This window comes from Schistocerca gregaria, chromosome 1, assembly GCF_023897955.1.
Source record: "Schistocerca gregaria isolate iqSchGreg1 chromosome 1, iqSchGreg1.2, whole genome shotgun sequence".
Lineage (NCBI taxonomy): Eukaryota > Metazoa > Arthropoda > Insecta > Orthoptera > Acrididae > Schistocerca > Schistocerca gregaria.
The window spans coordinates 1004072321-1004095181 of record NC_064920.1 but is presented as its reverse complement, the minus strand read 5'-3'; the positions used below and the strand labels follow the sequence as shown (position 1 = coordinate 1004095181).

General features: G+C 37.9%; 1 protein-coding gene across 2 annotated transcripts in view; it reads right to left on the bottom strand.

Annotated features, from left to right (window-relative positions):
• LOC126278637 (moesin/ezrin/radixin homolog 1) overlaps nt 1-22861 on the bottom strand; it is an 83654-nt gene that overhangs the window by 9027 nt on the left and 51766 nt on the right. For both annotated transcript variants that reach the window (XM_049978867.1, XM_049978866.1), the window contains 7 exons: nt 10174-10296; nt 3628-3779; nt 3456-3539; nt 2979-3125; nt 2223-2483; nt 1935-2145; nt 1027-1173 (listed from right to left, as the gene is read on the bottom strand). In XM_049978867.1, coding sequence (XP_049834824.1) covers nt 1027-1173; nt 1935-2145; nt 2223-2483; nt 2979-3125; nt 3456-3539; nt 3628-3779; nt 10174-10296 — 1125 coding nt within the window. The remainder of the gene's footprint in view (nt 1-1026; nt 1174-1934; nt 2146-2222; nt 2484-2978; nt 3126-3455; nt 3540-3627; nt 3780-10173; nt 10297-22861) is intronic.

Below are 22861 nucleotides of genomic sequence, written 5' to 3'. Positions count from 1 at the left end.
TCTCTCTATGTTGCAGACCTTGAGCTTTGACCATTCACAATGACTATTTTGCTTCTTTTATCACAGTTCAGTACACCTTCCCATTTTCATGCTTTGTGTGTCTTCAGTTTTTACAGGCTATCCACTGGGCCATCTTACCACTAAATCTGAGGGGGTACAATGGGGAGGTTCCCTCATAAGAATGGTTAGTAAAGGCAGTAGGAAGTTAAAAGAGTGAATTAGTGAAGGCAGAGAAGAATACGGCCTTGTGTTTGAACTGTATTATAATCAAATATCTTTAATAGAGCTTCTTTTAAAAAAAGCTTAACTTCTATTTTATAAATTTAATCACAACAGCATCCAAGTGCACTGTGAGAGATTTAATAAATCTTATGAAAGGCACTTCACAGTGTAAAAATGGAGGTCAAATACTAGTATATACACTGGAAAACAAAAATCAAACTGACATAGCAGCAGCTGAACAAACTATTAAGTTTTTTATCATCCAAAATCTGTATTTGTGTAAATTCTATTCCAATCCCAATTATAGTTCAGATACTAATGGCTGATTTTGTGGAAAACCTAATTTAATAATAGATCACTATGCAAAATGGTATACCTTTTCTTTATTCAGGGGCCCTGGCAACCTGACCTTTCTTTTTAATCTTCACCCTATCCCTATGAGGAAAGAATTAAGTTTCAAAACTTAAGAAGATAGTGTGTTGTACTACGTAAAAGGGTATCAGTAGTACTTAATAATTTGCCCCATGAAGCTACATTACAGGCCTCCAATTCTGTCTCTTAACTTTTTCAAAAATAAATTTCCTTTAACATACTTCCATTGTTTTTCACATTTATCAAATACATGTACCCAGTAACTATCTTCTGCATTTGGAACTAGGATCTGCAGTTTTTGAGTCTTTAGTTGAAATAAACCTAAATCATAATTATGTGATTGAACGTTAACAAAGTTTAAATTACTGTCATTAGGGATACCAATGCTTTCATTAACTTATGGAAGAAATCTTGCACTAGGAATGCAGTTACCTGGAGGCGTCTTGTTTCTTCATCCTTAGCCTCAACTTCATTTTGAATCCTCCTGACTTCTTCCTGTTTCGATGCAATTTCTTCTTCAAGTTTGGCTCTTTCTGCAGCTTCCATATTTTTGCTTTCTTCTAGTCTTTCCATCATTAACTGAAAAATGACAATTTAATAGAGTGCCTGGAGAAGAGCTGACAATTATTAATCTGACCATAAGTACCAATTACTGCCCACAATTGTCAAACATTTTTTAAGTCCTGAGGCTTACTTAATGACAAATTAACTTCCATATTAAGACATAATTAATACACATTTAAGTATTATTTCAATTAATCTTTACACACAGCAATCTTGACATTCTAATAGACACCAGCAACAGTATTCAGAATGCTAGATACTTGTGCTGCCTGAAAGGTTTTGATGAACCACCTATTACTATGATACTTCTTAATGGTCATATTGAGGCATTAAGAAATAAAAATTTTCAATATCTTGGAGAAGTGTTTGGAAATTTAATATTTAATAACTTTGAAATAGTGAGGAACAGAAATTACACAGTTCATGAAATAGTAAATTGGGAGTTCCTAAGTGCTGTGTGTTGTTGCAATGCAATGGCAAATGTTAGAGCAATCAGTAAATAGAATTTTATTTAGTTTATACAAATGTGTTTCATCAATACTTCAAATCTGATGACTACTGCCAACGAAAGACATTTCCTACAAAAATATATTTCTATCTCACCAAGGAATAGATAATGACCAATCCCCTTTGAAGTACTTTGCAAGTAGTGTAAACAAAAATGTTTGTATTACCACCCACTTCAACATAGCGCAACAATGTATATAGGTGACTGAATGCAATATAATTTATCTTGGAAATGAAGAAACCAAGTATAACTTAAAAATTGAACATACTTGTAATTCATTCTGTCTCATTTCTAGATCTTCCTTAGCTTTCTGTAACTGCTTCAATTGCTCCTCCAGACGCCGAATCATATCTTGTGCGGCCTCCAAATCTTGCTGCCTTTTTGCCATTTCTTCTTGCATTGTACGCAAACGTTCCTCATACTCTTGCTGTTTTTTCTCAGCCCTCTCTCTTGCTGCTATTTCCATCTGGAGCTTTTCCCTGGAAGATAAACAATTAGATATATGAAAGGGGAAAAAATTCAATTACCGTTAACTGATTCCGGTAACGGTAATAACCTTTGTTGTTGTTTGGCCAATTTTTCTTCACGAGCCTGAGACTTCATCTGCTGAACATCTATGGTATCTGGTTTTCTCCTCCTCATATACAATTCATGATTCCCCATGCATAATGCTAAGATACGTTTGTTAATACGCACACGTGGAGCAAAGAAGACAAAATCAGGTGCTTTTTTGTCAATTGGCTTTATTATAAATTTCCTGTCATTGAAAGAAATGTTGCGTATTTCTGACCAAGGAAAACCTATTTTTGGAGTCAACCTGCAAAAATGAAGAAAGTACAGTAATGTTTTAATTTATATTGTGATAGTGGCATTGTAAATTAAATTTTTTTATTGTTGATCACATTTATTTTTAAAAATTTCTATTCTGTCACCTTAAAAGAAGGCAGATCGAGGCTACTATTTTTACAGCCCTGGAGGAAATGGTAATTTACAACTAACAGTAACAGACAACATGGTTGGCAAAATGAAGATCTCATTTCAACAACCATTTTTACTATTATCAATAAGTATTCCCCAAAATTTGTAAGTGTTGTAAAACTTCAAACTTTATAATGTACATGCAAACAGTTTGTAAGTTAAAAATACTGTGTGCAACAAACACAACCTGATATGACAGAATAAAAATTATACCAGACCTGTGTCATACTTGCAACACCAACAACACAAAACATATTTTTTCCCCTTTTCATCACGAATCAGCAAAAGCCAAAGGAACAAATTCACATAGTGAAAGCACCACAGAAACACATACTTATCATCCTGCTCATAAATATTCAGTCCAAGTGCGTCAACTCCCAGCCAAAGGTCAGTACCCTTTTTGTTTCGAATCTCAAAGTAATTGACACCATACATTTCTAGATCTTGAGCAATCTTCAGATACTCCATCATGGCATCTTCCCTATAAAAAAGAAATTTTTATCACACTTCGTTTTAACATCCGCATTATATTGCACGGAATTAAGATTTGTATTACAACATGTACAGGAAGTTAATTCTTAAAGAATTGACATTTTGATATTTTCAGTATAAAAAAGGTGAAATAATTGTAATATCAATTGGAACAATATTCAATATGTTGATTAATAAATTCAGTGAAGTGTTATGCTGAGTTTCAAATTAAACAGAAAACCTTTAACTATGGGGTAAAAACAACAACAACAACAACACCACAAGTAGTAATTTTTACAAAATTACAGTATTTCCTACTTCAGTAAAGTCCTGTACTCACGTAAGCATTCCTTTATGTTCATTCCACCAAGTTGTGACACTCTGCTCCCATTCCTCTTTAGTCATCTTGTGTTGATCCATCACACTAAATTAAAAATAATCACTTATGAACTCTTGCAGTTAAACTCAACACATTCACTATTAAGTTTATGTATAACAAGCAAAGCACTTACCGTTGTGGCAACAGTCTGTCATTTGCCAGAAATCCTGGTGTATGAATTGCTTTATTGTAGTCACCATGCCTTGCCTGAACTGCATAAGAAGCCAGTAACACTGAAGTTTCTGGAGGACAATATATCTCATCTGATAATATAGCATTTTTCACCTGCCAAAGAAAAATTTACCTTTTTGAACATGTGGATTTTACACGAGGCATAACAATTTCACAGGATTGTTAACAATTATCTTTAACAGCTATGGTTTGAAGATTTCTGCAAATGTTGGAAATATGGACAAGAATAATATGCAGTATAAGCAATAAAACAGAAGACAAGCTATCTTAATCGTATGACATGTTATGTAAAACATGCCACACAAAACTAACTGCATGGTTTATCAATAGCAGCAGATGCACTAGCAGGTCCAGAGAATGGCCACACTGTCTCTGACAGCATTAACAACTTTTAGAGGATGACATCATGAAGAGAGATGTTCTCAAATTTTGTAGTACTGGCAGTATTGCCTTTAACCCCATGAAGCACAGCTATAGTAACCCAATTTCAACTGTCATAAATAATGTTTATCAATTTACAACCAAACTTTTGACAGACAGAAGGACCATGAAACAATTGCTGTGATGTAGCAGGAGGGAACCAGTGTTATACTTCCACATCACTTTTATATGGTAGGGGACACAAACGCACATGACTGTACACAATAGTGGTGAAGGAGTAGGTTGGAACTTTAACTTGTCACTGTAGTTCAACATATACTGGGTGTAACAGAAATGTTGCAACAAACTCTTTGGGGAGTTTAAGTACTTCATACGGATCAATAATTGAGAAGCAACCCATGGCCATAAACATCAGAGGTAAGTGGTAGCAGAGGTCAAAGATGAGAAAGAAAACAAGCATGCTTCATCTGAAACATTTAGTGGACACAATGAGTACATATTGTATACAAAATTAATACAATTATTTTCTTACAACAGATGCTTTACATTTGCAAGATGAGATGCCACATGTATGACTCCACAGCTTGAACATACAACAGTTTGATTGTTGCAGCCGTGCAGGTATGTTTGACATTTGACTGTGCAACTTCATGCATCTGCTGTAACATCAGAGCTGTCCTGATGCCTTACACCATGTGTAATAGTTATGTTCAATAAATGTTTCAATTATGTACTCTATCTCAAGAAATCTAAACGTAAAAACCAGGAAGATTTATTAAAGAATGTTGTCTTAAGTGTAGCCTTGCACTGCTCAGAAACATGGATTACAGGTCATGTGACGTGAGATGTTTGAGGCACTTAAAATGTGGTGCTTGGGGAATATAGGTAGCAAACCTGAAATAATCAAATTTGTAGAACAGCAGAGAAAAGAATTTTTAAGAACACTATGGAAAAGAAGAAAGATTTATTGGCTACATCTATCAACAATAGTTTTCTACTTAATTTATTAAGGCGTTATTCATAGGAGGAGGAGGGGGAGGAGGAGATCTAAGCTACAATACTCCAGACTGATCAGATACGGTTTGTAATCATGTAAGGAAATTAAGGTACTAAGAGGTAAGAGGAGTGGAAAAATATCTTGACCAAACGCGCAAAGCAGTTCCGAATTATGTTTCATAGACTGTCCAAGACAGATCTCGCATTAAAACAGTAAAATAAAGCAAAAAGGGAAACAAAGGGAGGATAACATAGTTCAAATTAATATTTATGGACTGCAATCTTTGGCATAATTTGTCTAATTTTTTGCTGATAATGAGACATTCAACAGAATATCATTAGAACCCACGCAATGTTACATCAAATAGAACATGATTATGAAAATTCCACAAACCACAATAATAATGCTTAGGAAGTCAAATTACAAAGAAGCAACATAACAAGCATTCAAGGAGCGACAAGAAAGTACATTTTACTACACTTTGAAATGATCATAAATGCGATTTCACTCGGGTAGGAGCTGACAAGGGGACCACACCTACCCATATCCATTGATTTTGTTCAAATTTATCACATGCACGGGGCCTGGCCTTTAGTGGGAGATCCAGATGACTAATAAGATGAGGCATGAGCCATTTATGTTAGTGTACTTTCTGGGTGGCTAATGCAACTGAAACAGCACAAAACTAATTCAAAGGCCATGGGTTCTAGTGCCTGTGTCAATTTTTTTTTTTTAATTTTCAATTTTCACATTACACTGAAAATAAATTGAAACAATGCTCAGTATACTGCTTTTATTAATATTTTTATAAAAACCATGAAAAGAAAAGGCAAAACAAAATTTGGGACTGTTTTAAGGCATACTCTGTAACTTTGTATATAAAATTAGAGGCTTATTATTTTATGGTTTATTTAAATGGATAATACCGTAAAAAAAGGGAAGCAACAATTTTCTGAACATCTTGCACATGTTATAAATGTCTCAGTATTACAACTACATGGTTGTTTTGCAGTTTCTATACAAAACAAACTTAATTTACATTTATAAATGATTCTATATTATCCCACAGTTCAGCAGTAAACCATGCATGGACATTATTTCACCAAATATTGGTGAAGGTTAATTTGTTATTTACTATGAATTTATTTTGATGTAGTCTTAAGTGCAGATTTAAGCTTTATCAATTTCTTTAGCTAACAATACAAAAAGGAAGCACAAGAGGATTCACATTAATACTGCATGAGGGCAGTTTTCATCTTTGTAAATGTCATTGGGTAATTGTGAATTTGCTTTCCCTCCCCCTCCTCCTCAAAAGTCAATAAACAGAAGATATTTCTTTTGCTGCACATAGGATTTTATCACATCAAATGCAATATATTGAGCATTATCTCTATTTGTAATGTACGTAACTTAAAAATTGAAAAATATTTTCCAAACAGAGATTCAATCCCATCATCCACATATTACCATTCAGGACTATTCCCACCATGCCAACCACTGCCTGGAAATTGTGCTAACTAATGTCTCATGCCTCGCCTGACCCACATCAAACCTTATCTTTCCCAAACAGACATCTGGAGCTCCCCTTCTGTCACTCCTCACCATACATGCCTACAACCAAACATTTGCAGGAAACCTGTGATGACAAACAGGTATGGTCCCCATGTGACAAGAAAAATAGCAAGTTAAGTGTAATGAAATTCATATCCCAAGATCACGGCCAAATTATAGACTCCATTCTGATCAGAAAATGAGTATTTTTCTTTAGAACATAGCATACAGAAAGTCTTATGCCACAAATACTGCACACTGGCAGGTTCTATACAATGTTCAGTCAGTGGTTTCACCGATCTCCGATTCTAGTTCCTTGCATCCTGCCACCAATCCTCACAATGTGTAAACTTCGCCCTCTTTACACTCTCAAATGAAATGTGATCAAAAAGTAGCTTGAATTTTTTTTCTTGAAGTATCTTTAGTTATCAACATCAAATTTGTCCCCTTCAAAGTAGACCCCATAGGCTGTAGTAACTTGTCACAGTGCTTTTTTCAATCTTGGAAGCACTTCTAGAATTCACTTTTCTTTATGATGTTCAGCTCTCAGCAATTCTGTTTTGATGTCCTCAATTGTGGCAAAACCGAGTCCACCACATGGTTCTCTTCAGTCTCGGGAACAAAAAGAAGTCTCATAGTGCCAATGGCCAGCACATACAGTGAGTGAAGCAACATAGGGTGAAGTGAGGTAAGTGTAATGATGTTTTGGCATAGTTCAACTTTGACACCAAATTGCCAACTTGTTATTGAAGATATGATTTTGAAATTTCTCATGCTTAAAGTTTGACTTATTGACTTTTAAACAATATACATTTTGTTTTTGAAAGAAAAAATTATATGGTCAAATAATTGTTTTCAAAATTGTGTGTTGTGAGGTTACACTTGCCCCATGGTTCGGGGCAAGTGTAACCCGCGTTGTTGTACCCACACAGAGCATTGTAAAAGACTTGGGGTAAGTGACCTGATTACCCAATTTCTACTGAATTTGAGGATTTTTAAATTATTAAAATATCTTAAATTTTACTCAAGATATGAACTTTTTCGCACACACCTCTGTATATTATGAAATACACAGAAAATGTTAGCTAAACTAAAAAATAAGTGTTAGCCCAAACCATAAAAAACAAACAGAATGCATCAGATGATTTATTTTTGTTTTAAGTCAGTAATTTATTAGTTTAAATTCTACAAAACTAATATTTTTTATTTAATGGGCAATTTAACAAAAATAATAAAATATTTAGCCTCAAGAGAAAAGAAAAAAAATCACTTTATAAGTTTTCATGGTAATTGAACTCAAGTTGATGGCAATTTGTGTTTAATGCTAACCTGCCCTAATTCAACTTCTTATATTCATACTTAGGCCCTAACTATTATTTAGTCACTGAACGTTTAATGAATCAAACGTAACACCAAATGTCAGGTCTCCCTTGTGACCCAAAGTAGGCTCAGGCAACACTGAAATGACATCAGAGGATGGAACTTGCGTGTCATCTCTTCTATCAGGCCAGTAGAATGTGGTGCCATGCTTTGTCTTATTTTTGCATCTGAGTAAAATCACTTCTTGATCTTTTAAGTCACTAATTTTGGTAACTTGGCCAATAAAATGAACTTTCTTAGATTTTGTTGCAAAAGCTACCAGACTAGATTGGTTACACTTGCCCCACATGGTAAAAAGCTGGGGTAAGTGTAACCATGCCTGGCATATCAAGAGCTTTATCAGAGTAAAACAAATCTCATATTTGAAATTATCATGCAAAAGTTAGTTTTTAACCAAAAAACTGTGCAGCTATGTTTAAAACTGCAAAAAATTACAGACCGCCAAATTCTGAGCATGTCACTCTCTCGCAGAGTGAAAATGTAGACGTCAATTCAAGTCCAAAAATTAATTACCAATTGCTGTCAGATTTGACAACTTGTGGTTAAATATAACAAAGAAAGGAGTAAATTAACATTGTGATAGGTCACAGGTAAAAATACAGCTTCTTTAAGGCACCATAAGCCGTGGTTACACTAACCCCATGGTTACACTTACCCCACTTCACCCTAATGGTTTTGTCTTTCGCTGAAAAATAGCTAACTAGCATTGAGGCATGAGTGGGACCATCATCATGACAATTTCCAAGAGTGGTTTTGCCACAATTCTGATTGTTTTCTTTTGAGTGCTTTATGCAAACAGTGCATAACTTAGTCCATTTTTCTATCCAAATTTAATGTGAATTCTTTGATCCATCTTTTTAGTACGTGAAAATTTACTGAGCACTCAAAAACACATCACCTTTTTGACTGTCAACAATAAACTATAATATTCTAAACAGCTAAAAATGAAAACATATCAGAAACAAGCATAAAGTTTTGAAAATCTGATGTACAACACCCAGGCAGTTCAACTTTATTCTCGGTCACCTTTTGGCAGTGGCCATTCATTCTGGTGGCCAGCCAATTGTCACACTAACATCACAAATTGGGTAATGAGTGGCAGCTTTCACAGGTGGCCCTGCCTTTGATGGCATTGGATACCTTTTACAGGAATGGAATAGGAAGTGCTGGGTGGGTGGATTTGGCAAGTCTTGCAGATGTTCAAATGTGTGTGAATTCCTATGGGACCAAACTGCTGAGGTCATTGGTCCCTAGACTTACACACTACGTGAACTAACTTATGCTAAGACCACACCACACACACACACACACACACACACACACACACACACACACACACACACACACACACACACACACACACACACACACACACCCAACAACAACAACAACACACACAAAGTTACTCCTTCCTGTCATCACTCCCAACGTCTCATCACCATCACACGCAGCATCCCACAGGTTCCGGTATGCATGCATCAAATGCCTAGCCCTAGCATGTCGCCCTCCCTTATGCAGTACTAGCCAGCAGATCTGCTGCCTCCTCCGAGCCACTAACTACCTGCCCCCAACATCTCAACCTGTCTCCTGACAAACAACTTCGTCCCAGTCCATCTTCCACAATGCAATTGCAGCACTGAGCCCAGCCACCTCTGCACCCACAGAAGTGGGTGCACACACTCATGCCTCAACAAAACTTCCTACGTATGAATATTTGAAATATACATGTAAGACACACTTAAGAAAACCTTTTATTTTTGTGGTTCCCGAACCTAAAAAGTTTATTATTCATGTTACAATGCATCCATAATCCAGTGAGGAATCTCTCTCTCTCTCTCTCTCTCTCTCTCTCTCTCTCTCTCTCTCTCTCTCTCTCTGTGTGTGTGTGTGTGTGTGTGTGTGTGTGTGTGTGTGTGTGTGTGTGTGTGTGTGTGTGTGTGTGTGTGTGTCAAAAAAGCATTGCAATTCATGTTATGCTCGCTCTCATTGTCGTAAAGAACAATATCATTTTAAAAATTAAAGCACTGTGATTTTTGTAAGCTTCCTCTTAATGGCAGCAACACAACTGACAATTCTTCGCCGAGATGTGTAGATGCATTTAGACATCTCAACAATAACCTATTTGATTAATATTATTTCAATATATTTAAGAATGTAAAATGCCAATGTTTCTCTTACCTGCAGGTAAAACAACCTCAATGTAATATCCTGTATTAACTCTTCAGCAACATCTTCTGGATAGAATTTGGCTCGGAATTTGAACTGCAGAGGATTTTCCTTCTTCACATCTTGGCTCATCACCTGAATGAAAATGAATATTTAGGGTCAGTTTTGAATAGGCAATTTTGAACTTCAGAAAAACCATTTTTTTAATCATCACATAACTTACCCATGACTTCATCAGGTTTTGCTGTTCTCCAAAATAAATGCATGCATTTAAATAAGAAAGCATAATTTGTTAAAGCAGAAATCTCAATATTGAAAGAGGCAGTAAATAAAGCTTTTATTCTAATATAGCACATGAACAATACAAAAATTATTTAACAGTTCAAGGCAAGACATAATAAACGAAGCTTTATGAATGAACAGTAGTATCTAATATAAAAATTACAAAAAATATTAGATAAACCAGATCTCAGCAGTGAAGTCAGTAAATATGAATTTCCAGTACTCTTGGATGAAGAGCATTGCCACATACATGAAAACTGGTTTAGGGAAGAAGAGAAAGATGAACCATTTTAATGGTATTTTTCAAACAAGTAGTAAAAAGTAGTTTAGTAGTTGCTCATATAGGACACATATAGAACAAATGAAATAAAGCAAAAAAGGTTGAGATTACGATAAACAGAAGCAAACTGACTTCCTACACAGGCACCTTAGAACAGCTCAACCAGTACTGTGAGCATTCTGTTTCCATCCAGGCAAAAACACACACCCCAGCTTGAGAGTCTACTGGAAGGACACACCAAGTACATGCTATCTTTGTTGTCTACCCCTATCATTCTTTTTCTGTTCCAGCTATCAATGATTCACACGGAAATGAATTGTTAAGTTTCATATTTTCCTACCATAGCCATTTCCCAACATTTGCGGCAGAAAATAATATGTTGCTTCACTCTTTCTAGAACATACACTATTATAATTTTAACAGTAAACCTCTCCATGATGCACAACACTTCTAATCCTGTCAATGTACCTGGTCAGGTGACTGCATGATACTCTCACAGTTACTAAATGAACACCCTACAAAATGTGCCACTCTTCTTTGTATCTTCTGTATCCCCTGCAGTTATCTTTTTGGTATGATCAATACTCAAGAATTGATTGAACAAGATTTATATAAGCAGCCCTTTCATGGGCAATTTACATTTTTTTAGGGTTTGTTCAGTGAGTCACAGTGTGGTGTCTGCTTTCTCTAAAACTACTTTCATGCTCTTGGCTAATGAGCTCCACATTCACATTTGCAGGTATTTTATGGTTGTTACCATTCACAATATGAGTGCCAATTTAATAACAATGGTCTTGTCTGCCTATTTATGCTCAATGTGACATCTCTCTAGGGTGAATTTAGTGCTAGTTCATGCACCACGTCTTCCTGTACTTCAAGACAATTTTGTCATTTCAGCTTTTCCACATACAACAGTGTTATCCAAGACAGACTCACTGATATTAGCTCATCCATTAGGTCAGTTATATGTAGTACTCCTTCAGGGTAGACCCGAGTTACTCTGAATATTTTGCTCCATTTAAGAATGGCATGTAGGGTTCTATACTGAAGTCAGTCATGAATTCAATAGCAAAATTGATCTGACATCTGTACATAAATTCTGTTCACTAGGCAAAAATTGAACTGTCAAATGCATTCTTGAGAACCAGAACAGGGCACCTAACTAGGAACCATTACCATGTACGAGGGTCAGTCAAAAAGTAATGCCTCCCATTTTTTTTCTACTTAAAAAATTAAGTTAAGTGAAAAATTTGAATTTGGCTCCATTCCTCAAACCACCTTCTGCAATCCACTGCAGTAGTAACTTTCTGTGTCAACAGGTGGCAGCACAGCAGAAGTTTGTAAGATGGCCGACATCGATGTTCGTTTGAGACAGCGTTGTGTGACTGAATTCTTGAATGCAGAAGGTGAAACGCCCATACGCATTCATGAAAGACTGAAGAAGGTGTATGGTGTTGTGACAGTGGATGTCAGCACTGTTAGACGATGGGTTCGTCGTTTTAAGGAAGCTGAAGGGCAAACACCGTTGACTGACGAAAAGCGGAGCGGCAGGCCGGTGAGTGCAGTGACTCCACACAACATTCAGCAAGTTGATGACATCATTCGTGGTGACCGTCGGGTGACTGCAGATGAAGTGTGTCGCATTATTTCTCTTAGTAAAGGCAGTGTGATCACGATTATTAAACAATTGGGGTACTCAAAAGTTTGTGCACGGTGGGTTCCAAGAATGTTAACCGATCAGAATAAAGAGGCAGCGCTTCCATTTGGAGGGAGATGAGTTTCTGAAAAAAATTGTGACCGGGGACGAAACATGGGTGCATTTTTTTGAACCCGAATCAAAGAGGCAGTCAATGGAGTGGCGTCACACAAGCTCGCCGAGGAAGAAAAAATTCAAAACTGTGCGATCGGCAGGGAAAGTTATGGCAACAGTTTTCTGGGATACAGAGGGTGTGATTCTGGTTGATTTTTTGGAGCAGGGATGCACAATAAATTCTGTTCAATACGTCACAACCCTCAAAAAACTTAAAGCACATCTTCAGCGAGTTCGCCCAACAAAATCAATGGCAGATGTTCTTCTTTTGCATGACAATGCAAGACCACACACCAGTCGTCACACCTCTGACGAGATTGTCAAAATTGGATGGGAAGTTTTGCCTCATCCCCCATACAGCCCTAACCTGGCACCATCAGACTTCCATCTGTTCGGGCCACTAAAAGAAGCTCATCGTGGGATTCATTTTGAAGATGAGGAGGCCGTCAAAACATCCGTGCGTCAATGGCTTAGGAAGCAGAGCTGTGATTTTTACCGTGCTGGGATACATGCCCTTGTTCAAAGATGGACCAAAACTGTAGAGATGGGCGGAGATTACATTGAAAAATGACAAAATGTTGTGGTTTTCAACCTATGTAATTGCATTTAAATTTCCTGACAATTAAACGTAGAAAAAAAATAGGAGGCATTACTTTTTGACTGACCCTCGTAGTTATGGAACTCTTGAGCTACGCAAGTTTAATAATATCACTACTTGCAAAACCCATATTTATTACAAGATGATTTAGTTTTCATCTGAAGCCATAGTACACAAGCATGAAACATTTCATAATTCTACAGCAGACTCACGTCAGCAATACAAGTACAGGGTGAATCAGAAAGGACTTTACAACTGGAACGGTATAAAAATTTATTCAGGTAACTTACAGAATCTGTAGATGAATTTTTAGCATATTACAGCCCCATCAGAAACTGTGATAAAGCTAATATTTTGAGGAATCAGCCTCAGTTGCACAAATTTCTGGTATTTACCAGATATCAGCTAAATTAATCTAGCCTGATTCTGAAGAAGGCTAGATTAATTTAACTGAAACCTAGTGAAGACCAGAAAATTTGCAGAACTTAGGCTGATTCTTCAAAATATTTATCTGTAGATGTGTCAGTTTGTATAAAATAACCTCAAGTTTGATTCGAGTAGTGCATAAGTACCCCATTCCTGCACCAGGAGCACCAGCATACTGCACAGCTAAAATGGGTACTCTCACTGGTGCACACTGTGTTTTGGTTTCATAAAACAAACTCAAGCTGTTTTGTATACATTTCATACCGAATATTGTAAAGAACCTCCGAGCAGGCCTACAATTTACTCCTGGCACAAGAACTTTGTTGAGACAGGTTGTTCACTATGACACGATAAATCATCAGGTCCCCATGTGCTTTGTCTAACAGTTTAGGGAGAGCTTTTGTCCACAGTCCACAAAAATCAAAGCAATTTGCATCTCGAACGATGGATACCACATGGAACTGTTTGGCAAGTACTGTGTAGATATTTATACTTTAAATATAGATTCACAATGGTACAGTACGTTAGTGATGCATGTAAGGTTGCTCGCAGGGAATTCTGTGCAGAAATGTTGCATCAAATAGACGATGTGATGGGACATTCCTGAACACAGTAATCTTCAATGATGAGGCAACATGCAATATAAGTGGTTTGGTGAACATCCACAATTGCAGAATATGGGGTGCCGAAAATCCACATGCAACCCTGGAGCCCATTTGCGAAAGCCCCGAAGTTAATATGTTTTACACCCTTAGCAAATTTAAAGTGTATGGCCTTTTCTCCCTTTGTTCTTCATGCAGAAAAATGTCACTGGTATTGTGAAGCTGGATATGCTTAAACTAATTCTACAGATCGATGTAGATGACAGATGTAATGATTTGCTTCAGTAAGACTGTGCCACCTTATTTCCTCATGGAAGTTTGAGGTTTCCTCAATAATCGCTTGCCAAGTCAGTGGAGTGACTGCCACCTCACTCCCCAGACATGACAACATCGGATTTTTTCCTCTGTTTCATTAAAGACTATGTTCATGTTCCTCTCCCACCGAACAATTCAGCCGATCTGAAAAACCTGCCATTGCTCACGTTATGTCCAATTTTCTGCAACAAGTGCAACAAGAAATTGATTATTGGTGTGATGTTTGCCATATCACAAATGGTGTAGGCACAGCGAACCAAAATGACACTACACTTATGTGTGTGCGCGCCACGAAGTGACATACCGATTTTGCAAGTTATCTGAATAAATTTCTGTATCATTCCAAAGTTGTGAAGTCCTTTTTGACTCAACCTTTATAGTTGTATGCATCTGTCCAAAAACCATTCTTTAAAACCATTTTCCAACTGGTTGAAATGCTTTATTATTGTTGCAACCAACAGACTTCTATGAGGGGAGTAAGCTCATACACATGATCTACATAACATTATCTACACACAATCTTACAGGCATCTCATCAAATCCAGTTGCCTTTCCTCTGATGAGCAATGTTACTTTCTTTTGAATTCCAGTCATTTCTCAATATTTGTCAGTCCGGTGTCCATGCAATGACAAAGGAGGGAATTCATTGCAAAATTCCCAATGAAACAAATTCTGTAATTTACCTTATGGTTGTGTGTTAATGTTCAAAATTCTCAGAAAAATTTATATAAGCAGTGGGGAAAGAGGGATAACATACAAGAGGTATAAGAACGAAGCAGGAACAGAACAATGTAAGACCAAGGATGAAACACTAAGATTAAGAAAGGATGTAAAACTGGCATGCAGTCTTTCTCCCCAGCCGTTCAATCTGTCTAAAGACAGAAAAGGTTAACAATTGGGCACACTCAGAGTGAAAGGATAGCAACAGTAAGTATCACTGATGACATCACTGTCCTCAGTGAAAGTGCAGAACAATTACAAGACATACTGAATGGAATTAACAGTATAGTTCGCACATAAAGTGGACTGGGACTAAGCCAAAGAAAAACTGCAATAACAAGGAGTAGTAGAATGAGATTAGGAATAAACTTACCAAAAATGGTGACCAACAAGTAGATCAGATGTAAAATAACAGATGGAGCAAGGACAACACAAAAACTAGATTAGTGACAGCAAAGATGACATTCTTTGACAACAGAAGTTTACTATTATCTATCATCGGAGGAAAAAATTTGAGGAGATATATTCCAAATACAGCATTGTACTGTTTGGCAAAGATAAATTTTTTTATTTGCGTAGTGGCTGTTGGGAATGCCAGGAAGCGTGCCATGCTCCCACTCCATTAGCACTGTCAAGGGGAGAGCAGTGAGGGGCCACCAGCCTCAGCTGCGTGCCGCAGTCCTGGCACCATTATTCTTTATGTGTACAGTAACACTATAGCCAGAGGCAGCTCAACACTGGCAGCACTGAGACAAGTGAATCAACTAGAGCTAATTTTCTCTGTTTGGCAACACCAATACAGCAGCCCAGTTATCGAGGACAAGTACGGAAGTGAACAGAGGAAGTGAGATGTGGTGCTGTAGGAGGCTGATGGACATTAAGTAGACATAAGGAATGATATTGTTTCGACAGGATCCTAAGAAATGAACATATGGGGAAAAAAAAAGACAAGAAGTGCCAGGATGATAGGAAATGTCTTAAGATACCAGAAAATAACCTTAAGGAGCAGTAGAGGATAAAACTGTACGGGAAGAATGAGTTTGGAATACGCCCAACAGTAACTGAGGATGTCTGACAAGCACCACCGAGATGAAGAGATTGGCACAGGATAGGAATCAGTGACAGGCCACATCAAACCTGCTAGAAAATGGAGCACTTATTACCAGTATGACTACCAACATACCCTTTATCCTTTACTGTGTTTTCACGATTCTGTGCCATCATATCATGTAACGCATGTAGTTTTTTGCCCTGATACGAGGTGGAATCCAATATTTTCAAGACTGGTGCTGCCATCTGGAAAGTAGGTGTAGTAGATCTCTGCACCACTAGACGGCGAGAGCTGTATATCTGACGAGTCAGTGTGCAAAGTGGCATTCAGTTGGGAGGACATGTTGCATGTCCACAGTGATTTCCCTAAAACTCTTGTTTGGTGTGTGGCGATGGATGGGTGATGGTGACCATTAGTCCAATGGTAAGGTTTTTCAACAGATGGCAGCACAGTTTTCAAACTCTATAGCACCTCGTGTATGACAATGCCAAGGCTTTAATAAACTGATTACACGATCTGAAGTTTTGATAAAATTGGAACCCACATCCCTATTTCACATTTTGTGCCACCCACATTTTGATTGACTCCCATTCTGCCCCACTAGCTTCTAGCCTGTGGCAAAATATTGGTCAGATCTTACTCTACCTCATGATTGTGTCTTCAATAGTTTACAGCAACTCCTGGTTTTGCTGTTTCAGTTTAGTGTGTTGCTGATGTTCCTCGTCTCTCCTCCGCTGTTCCTATCTGCCCATCCACATCCGCATTTCTAAATTTGCATAGAATGTCACACCATGTTTCTCGAGGGCTCTGCCTGTAATACGACAAACCAACTATCTTACATTTGTTAGTGGGAATGAGAAGTATTTCCACGAGACTTTACCAATATTTGGCCAATGTTTCTCAGCATGAGAAATCTTACGTTTTCATTGTTATTTTCTACATGTCCACTAGCACCAATTTTGGGCAATACTGTTAGCTTTATCTGAGTATCCACTCCTTTGAAATACTATTCAGAAGTGTCTCCGATCTTTGGCGAGACCTTCCTTGTTTGACAGTGTAAGTTCTATGGACCAGAGAGAGAGAGAGAGAGCTCTGTTAATGGATTTTCTGCACTCACTGTGGTCAAGCAATCTTCAAATTCCTGGCTCGTTTTGAACTGAAGAAAGTGAGGCGTTCGACTATGACATTACAATGTAAGGATTAGCACAGTAACTAGAAATCTAGTTTTTTCAGGTTCATTTAACCACATCTTACTGTCAGAGTATGAGTATGAATACGATGGGCTATGGCGGGTAGTCAATGGCCTCTTGTGGTGAACCTCTACATGGAGAAACAGGAAAATACTCTGCAATCTGCTGATTTCCAACCAATTGAACTAGTAAGGTATCACCCTGTGAGGCATACATTCTTTTGTTACAGTCATAAAATGTGTGCAGCCCGAAGAGTGGGCGAGTGCACTGTTGCGGTACAGATACCCAGGCAGTGTACACAACAGCAGCAATAGGTTGTTAACACTAGATGATATACATAACATTGTAACACTTCTTTCCTCATTGTTATATTAATACATCAACTATCTGAATGTCATTTTCAAGTTTATACCAGTTTACTATGTCAAATTAACTTTTTACAATTTCAGAGATTCCTATTTAGATGAGCCACCCACTATTAAAGCATGTCCAAATCTTATTGTTTACAATGTAGATTAGTAAACTATCTTTTCTAAAAATATAATCGGACCTGGAAACTATTATAAAAACTGTGCATGATAGACCTTTGTTGCAATTTAATCTCTTGACAGATAAGTTAGGGCAGGGAAAACAAACGAAATAAACTTTCAAGCATCAACTAGTTATTTGAGGTAAAACCAGTAATTAGGTAACATTTAAAAGAGAATAATGAATTTTAAATTTGGTGTGCCAAATAACTAGCGCGACTACAGTTGCACTTATTTACTCGTGCTGATAAATTGTAACTGCCAACAACTGCTGAACTCTCCACGTACACTTTTGTTCTCGCTACTTAAATTTCCAATTCAGAAAGAAATTTATTTCGAAATCAGTAACACAGTTAATCTTTCTTAACTAAATATACGATGTCGGATTTCAGAGAAATTCTTTATCTGGCGTCAAAATTATCTGGTTGCCCTTAAGTTTTAATGTCGTATTTTATTAAGAGGATTACTGTGGCGCGTTTACTTCTGATAAACCATCTAGCGATATTTTTAATGTACGAGAATCGAAACGAGGGGGCTCGCTGTTCACATGATGTAAATACTAGAGGGGCGGTTATAAGGATTCCAGGAGGCGTCCCCTTCTCCCTACTAATTCCTAACATTTGGCTCAGGCTATTTCAGCGTTTGTAAAGACAGTTATGTCGTTCCTAGTATTTAGTGTTTCCTTAATAAAAGCAAAGTCGTGCTAAACTACTACGAATACTGTGCCGTGCTTCTCTAAACAGTACATTAACTTTCACTTTTCGCAAGTTTAATATCTAGCATGTTTCAACGAAAACGATTGTTGGCCTAAACGTAGTATTGGTTTTACCAACAATGAGTATCTCTTCATTCGTAAGAGGCTAATGAGTTTTATATCCTTACCACAAAAACATGACGATAAAATTATACGATAATGGGTTTTCTATTCATTACACTACTTGGGACTTTTACAACTTATGATAAAAAGCGCGCTGACTGGGAATTAGAGCTACAATCAGCGTCCAACAATGGCCTTGCCACGAATACCGTAAAATGCTTATTATTAATGGAAATCACACCAGATTCATCTATTTTTAAAATCTGACTTTTACACTAACAATCCAAGTCCAATTTAATAATTTCAGAACACAAATGCAACAGCGTTTTGTATGTGCACTCAAAATTAAAGTTGCTTTTATACGAATTAATTAGAAACAGTCACTGCATCTAAGACTCGTGGTGCAATCCACAGTTTTGTATGCTCTGAACATAAGGTTTAGCCAATTAACGGTGAAAGACTACGTGCCAAAAATTTCACTTAAAGTTTTATATGAATTTGCCAATGTAAATTTATCAAGAAACTGGTCTCTCACTACATTATCTGAACAAGGATACACAATACAGTAGTGAAACTAGCTCAAATTTTCTAGTGCAAGCAAATGTTTCTTCATTAACAGTTTACACGGGCGTCCAAACAGTTTTCGGGTGACCACTGTTCCGTATCACTGCTCCAGCTTTTTTTGACCGATTTGGCTGTTACTAGCAGATGTTTCATTCAGAAATGGCGACAATGTGTGTGGACCCAATCGAGACCAGTGGTAAATGCAAATAATCTCACGACAGTACATTTTCCATCCGCAGACCTACTCACGAGGAAAGCTTCACATTACGTCTGCATGCAGCCCCCAAAGCCGGTTTTCGTAAACTATTTCTGCTTCTGGTCGGTCAGGAAAGCACCTCAAACTACATTTTGGAAATGCGATTGCAGCTGCCAGATTTTCCATGACAATCGAAATTCGTTCCCTTATTAGGGTCATCATCATGTTACTTCTTAATTTTAAGAAGTTCGGTTAATCCGGAATAGGTGTCAGCTGTGCAGCGCCTGAGAATATTTTTTTTTTTGTTAAACTGAGCATTAAGTTATCTACCTACTGACTGAAGAGAAACAGCGGTCTTACTGATTAAACCGGAAAACGAACATCCGATTTTCCGAGGCCATTTGAGTAAAATCAAGATCGGTACACTAGTACTAAACCACGCTAGCAAAGTCCATTCATGTAATCCCGTCAGCAAAAATCAGTTTCCGACATTAGATTTTCGTCTTCCGCAACGTAACGACCATGGTGACTATTGATATACTTATCTTTCGCATGAGGGTAGAAGAAACTTACCTGAAACTTAAAAGTAGTCATTCTTCAACTACTACTAGTTTAACGATTGCGTATCTCGCAACATTATTTCCAACCGAATTCATGATACCTCATTTAACCTAATTAACGCAGTTAGCAATCACAGCTGTAGCTTTACCTCCTTAAATAGGAATGTCAAGGTATGACAATTTTTTCAGTCAGTACCATAATGTAGTAGTACACCGCAAAGGCATTGCATTGTTCCAAGTCGTTACAGTGCGGCGATTTGTTAACTATTTCCTCTTACTCCCTGGGTTCAGAAGTGCGTTAACGGGATGTGTAAAAGTTTGTACACCCACAGGAATTTGAAATTTTAGGAGACATACTTTACATTTGCCAGAAACATATGGATAACAATTAGTGGCTTGGGTCGCGAACCTCGAGAAAGCCACTACTAGTCTGGCACTTGGTAAGCAAATTAAGATACTTTAATGGCACTACCTTGAAAACTTCAGTATGTATGGAAGAAAAACTGATGAGAAAACAGACAATAGGACGCAGATATTTTTATGGAATAATACCATGGGTTGTTCAATTCCAAGTTCACAGGAAGTCAAGGGCGTAACTGCCTCCAACAAGGCCAGGACTAGTATCCCCAATGCAGGGTTTATGTCAAGCATGAGATGAAGCCACTATTGCGGCAGTGATTCTTTCGCCCACAACGCCAAGCAGTTCAGAATGGCATAGACGAGATGATGTTCTTGTACGAAGCTATGAGAAACCAAGAGAATGTTCACGGTAGACATACTGTTGTGCTACATGCCTACATAAGCCCACAACTGCCTATAGTAGACGGTGTCCATAAAATCCGGGAACGCTTATTTATTGAACAAGAACCAAACACTGCACAGACATACATGTCATTTTAAAGAGAACCCCTGGAAGTTTTTACCCATGTATACCGATACAGCGTAGTTCGGTAATTTGCCGGTAGTAAGCGCTAGTCGCAAAGGTAGCGAGTTCAGGTATGGACCGAGCTGTGTGTTTGTGTGTGTGTGTGTGTGTGTGTGTGTGTGTGTGTGTGTGTGTGTGTTCGACAAAAACGAGTGTGGTACGGCTGTTCAACGGATGTTTAGAACCTAGTACGGTAAGAAGCCACCAACAAGGAAGGCCATTCATCACTGGACAATAAATTCGTTACGACGGGTTGCTTGTGCCCACCAAATAGAAGCAGGCGACAATGCCATGCTGGGGCGGGTATAGCAAGATTCGATTACCGTATTGAATTTAACGTCTGCCGGGTCACTCTTGGTTTGCATATCTAATGTTTGTAAAACTTTCAGAGTTTCTCTTCAAAATGCAATACGTATGTCATCTGTACAATGTTTAGTTCTTGTGCAATAAATAATTGAAAATCCCGGGCTTTATGAACACCCTGTTTCTTATGCCATGTCAATAGAGCTAAGAACTTCTAAAGCTTGGAAGTATTTTTCGTGGATCATTCTGAGCATTGTAAAAACGGGCATGCGCCAAATCATCAGTCGGATAAAAGGAAACCCGGAGTACTCAGAGCCGTTATGTCGGCAGCAGTTCAAGGAATGTGTGCCGGGCACGCTGCAGTGTCGCCTACTGCTAGCTTTCACGTCTTCTCTCCCATTTGAGCCAGTGCTGCGCTACATATGCAACTCCAATCTCCAGTCTAAACGTGAAATATTAATTACCGGTAGCAGTATCATATGAAGGCATGAGCGCTGTGTACGTTCATAAGAAACGTGAAACACACAGACGAGATGAAACACCTAACCTTCACACACGTTGTACAGGAAAGAACTACAGTAGGCTGCAATGAAAGTTTTCGCCTCTAGCGACGAAAGAATCACTAGAAGGAACCTCAGTTCATACAGAAACTTATTCTATCCGAACTTCGGAACCCAGCGAAGACTTGTCACTTCAATATATAAGAATCTGTCCCGTTTTCCTACAATTCTGCCTTACGATTACCGCGTTTTATCTCTAGTACCATTAAGGCAGGACAACTCACTTGCCTAATCGGGTGCATCTTTGGAATACCCCGAGTGTCATTAGCGGTCGTTCCTGAAACTCCCCCCCCCCCCCCCCCCAAAAAAAAAAAAGGTACGTAAAGTTATCAAACTCTGCCGTCCAGAACTTTGGGACTCAGCGCAACGAAGAGTTTCACAATTTTACTAGCCTTTTAGGTCATTAATCCGACTATTGTTTATAACGCAACAGTGGTTTACAAGGCATGGTCCTATTTGAGGTGGTATGCCTTTGCCTTCCCCCAACCTCAGAAGTGAGTGACACAGCCAGTTACTGGGGGACCTGCAGTTTAACGTGGATTCCAAACCATAACGGTTAGATTAAGACTAGCAGTTGGGAACACTCGTTTACCTTAATTTCAAAGAGCTGAAACATTTAGTTACTACAGTTTACGTCAAAACACGAAGACATCTAATAACACAAAGCATATTATTAAGAAATTTAACTTTACAGCACAGAGTGAAAAAGAACCTCTACGGAACTTCAATTTTCGTACAAAATGCTGTCTAAATTTGCATATGGTGTTTAGTGACGCTACCACTTAAAGAATCGATAAATTTAAACTGAATTCGAGCGTACTAATTCACCGAGAATCTAAGGAAGCAAGCCTAGTGCTGGTTAAAACTTGCTAACACCCACTCCTGAAGACGCGTGCTCACAAAGATGAGCAAGAAGGAAAATCAGCCGGAACACGTCACCAACGCCGGCGACTGTGTGACTGAACCGCTCTCAA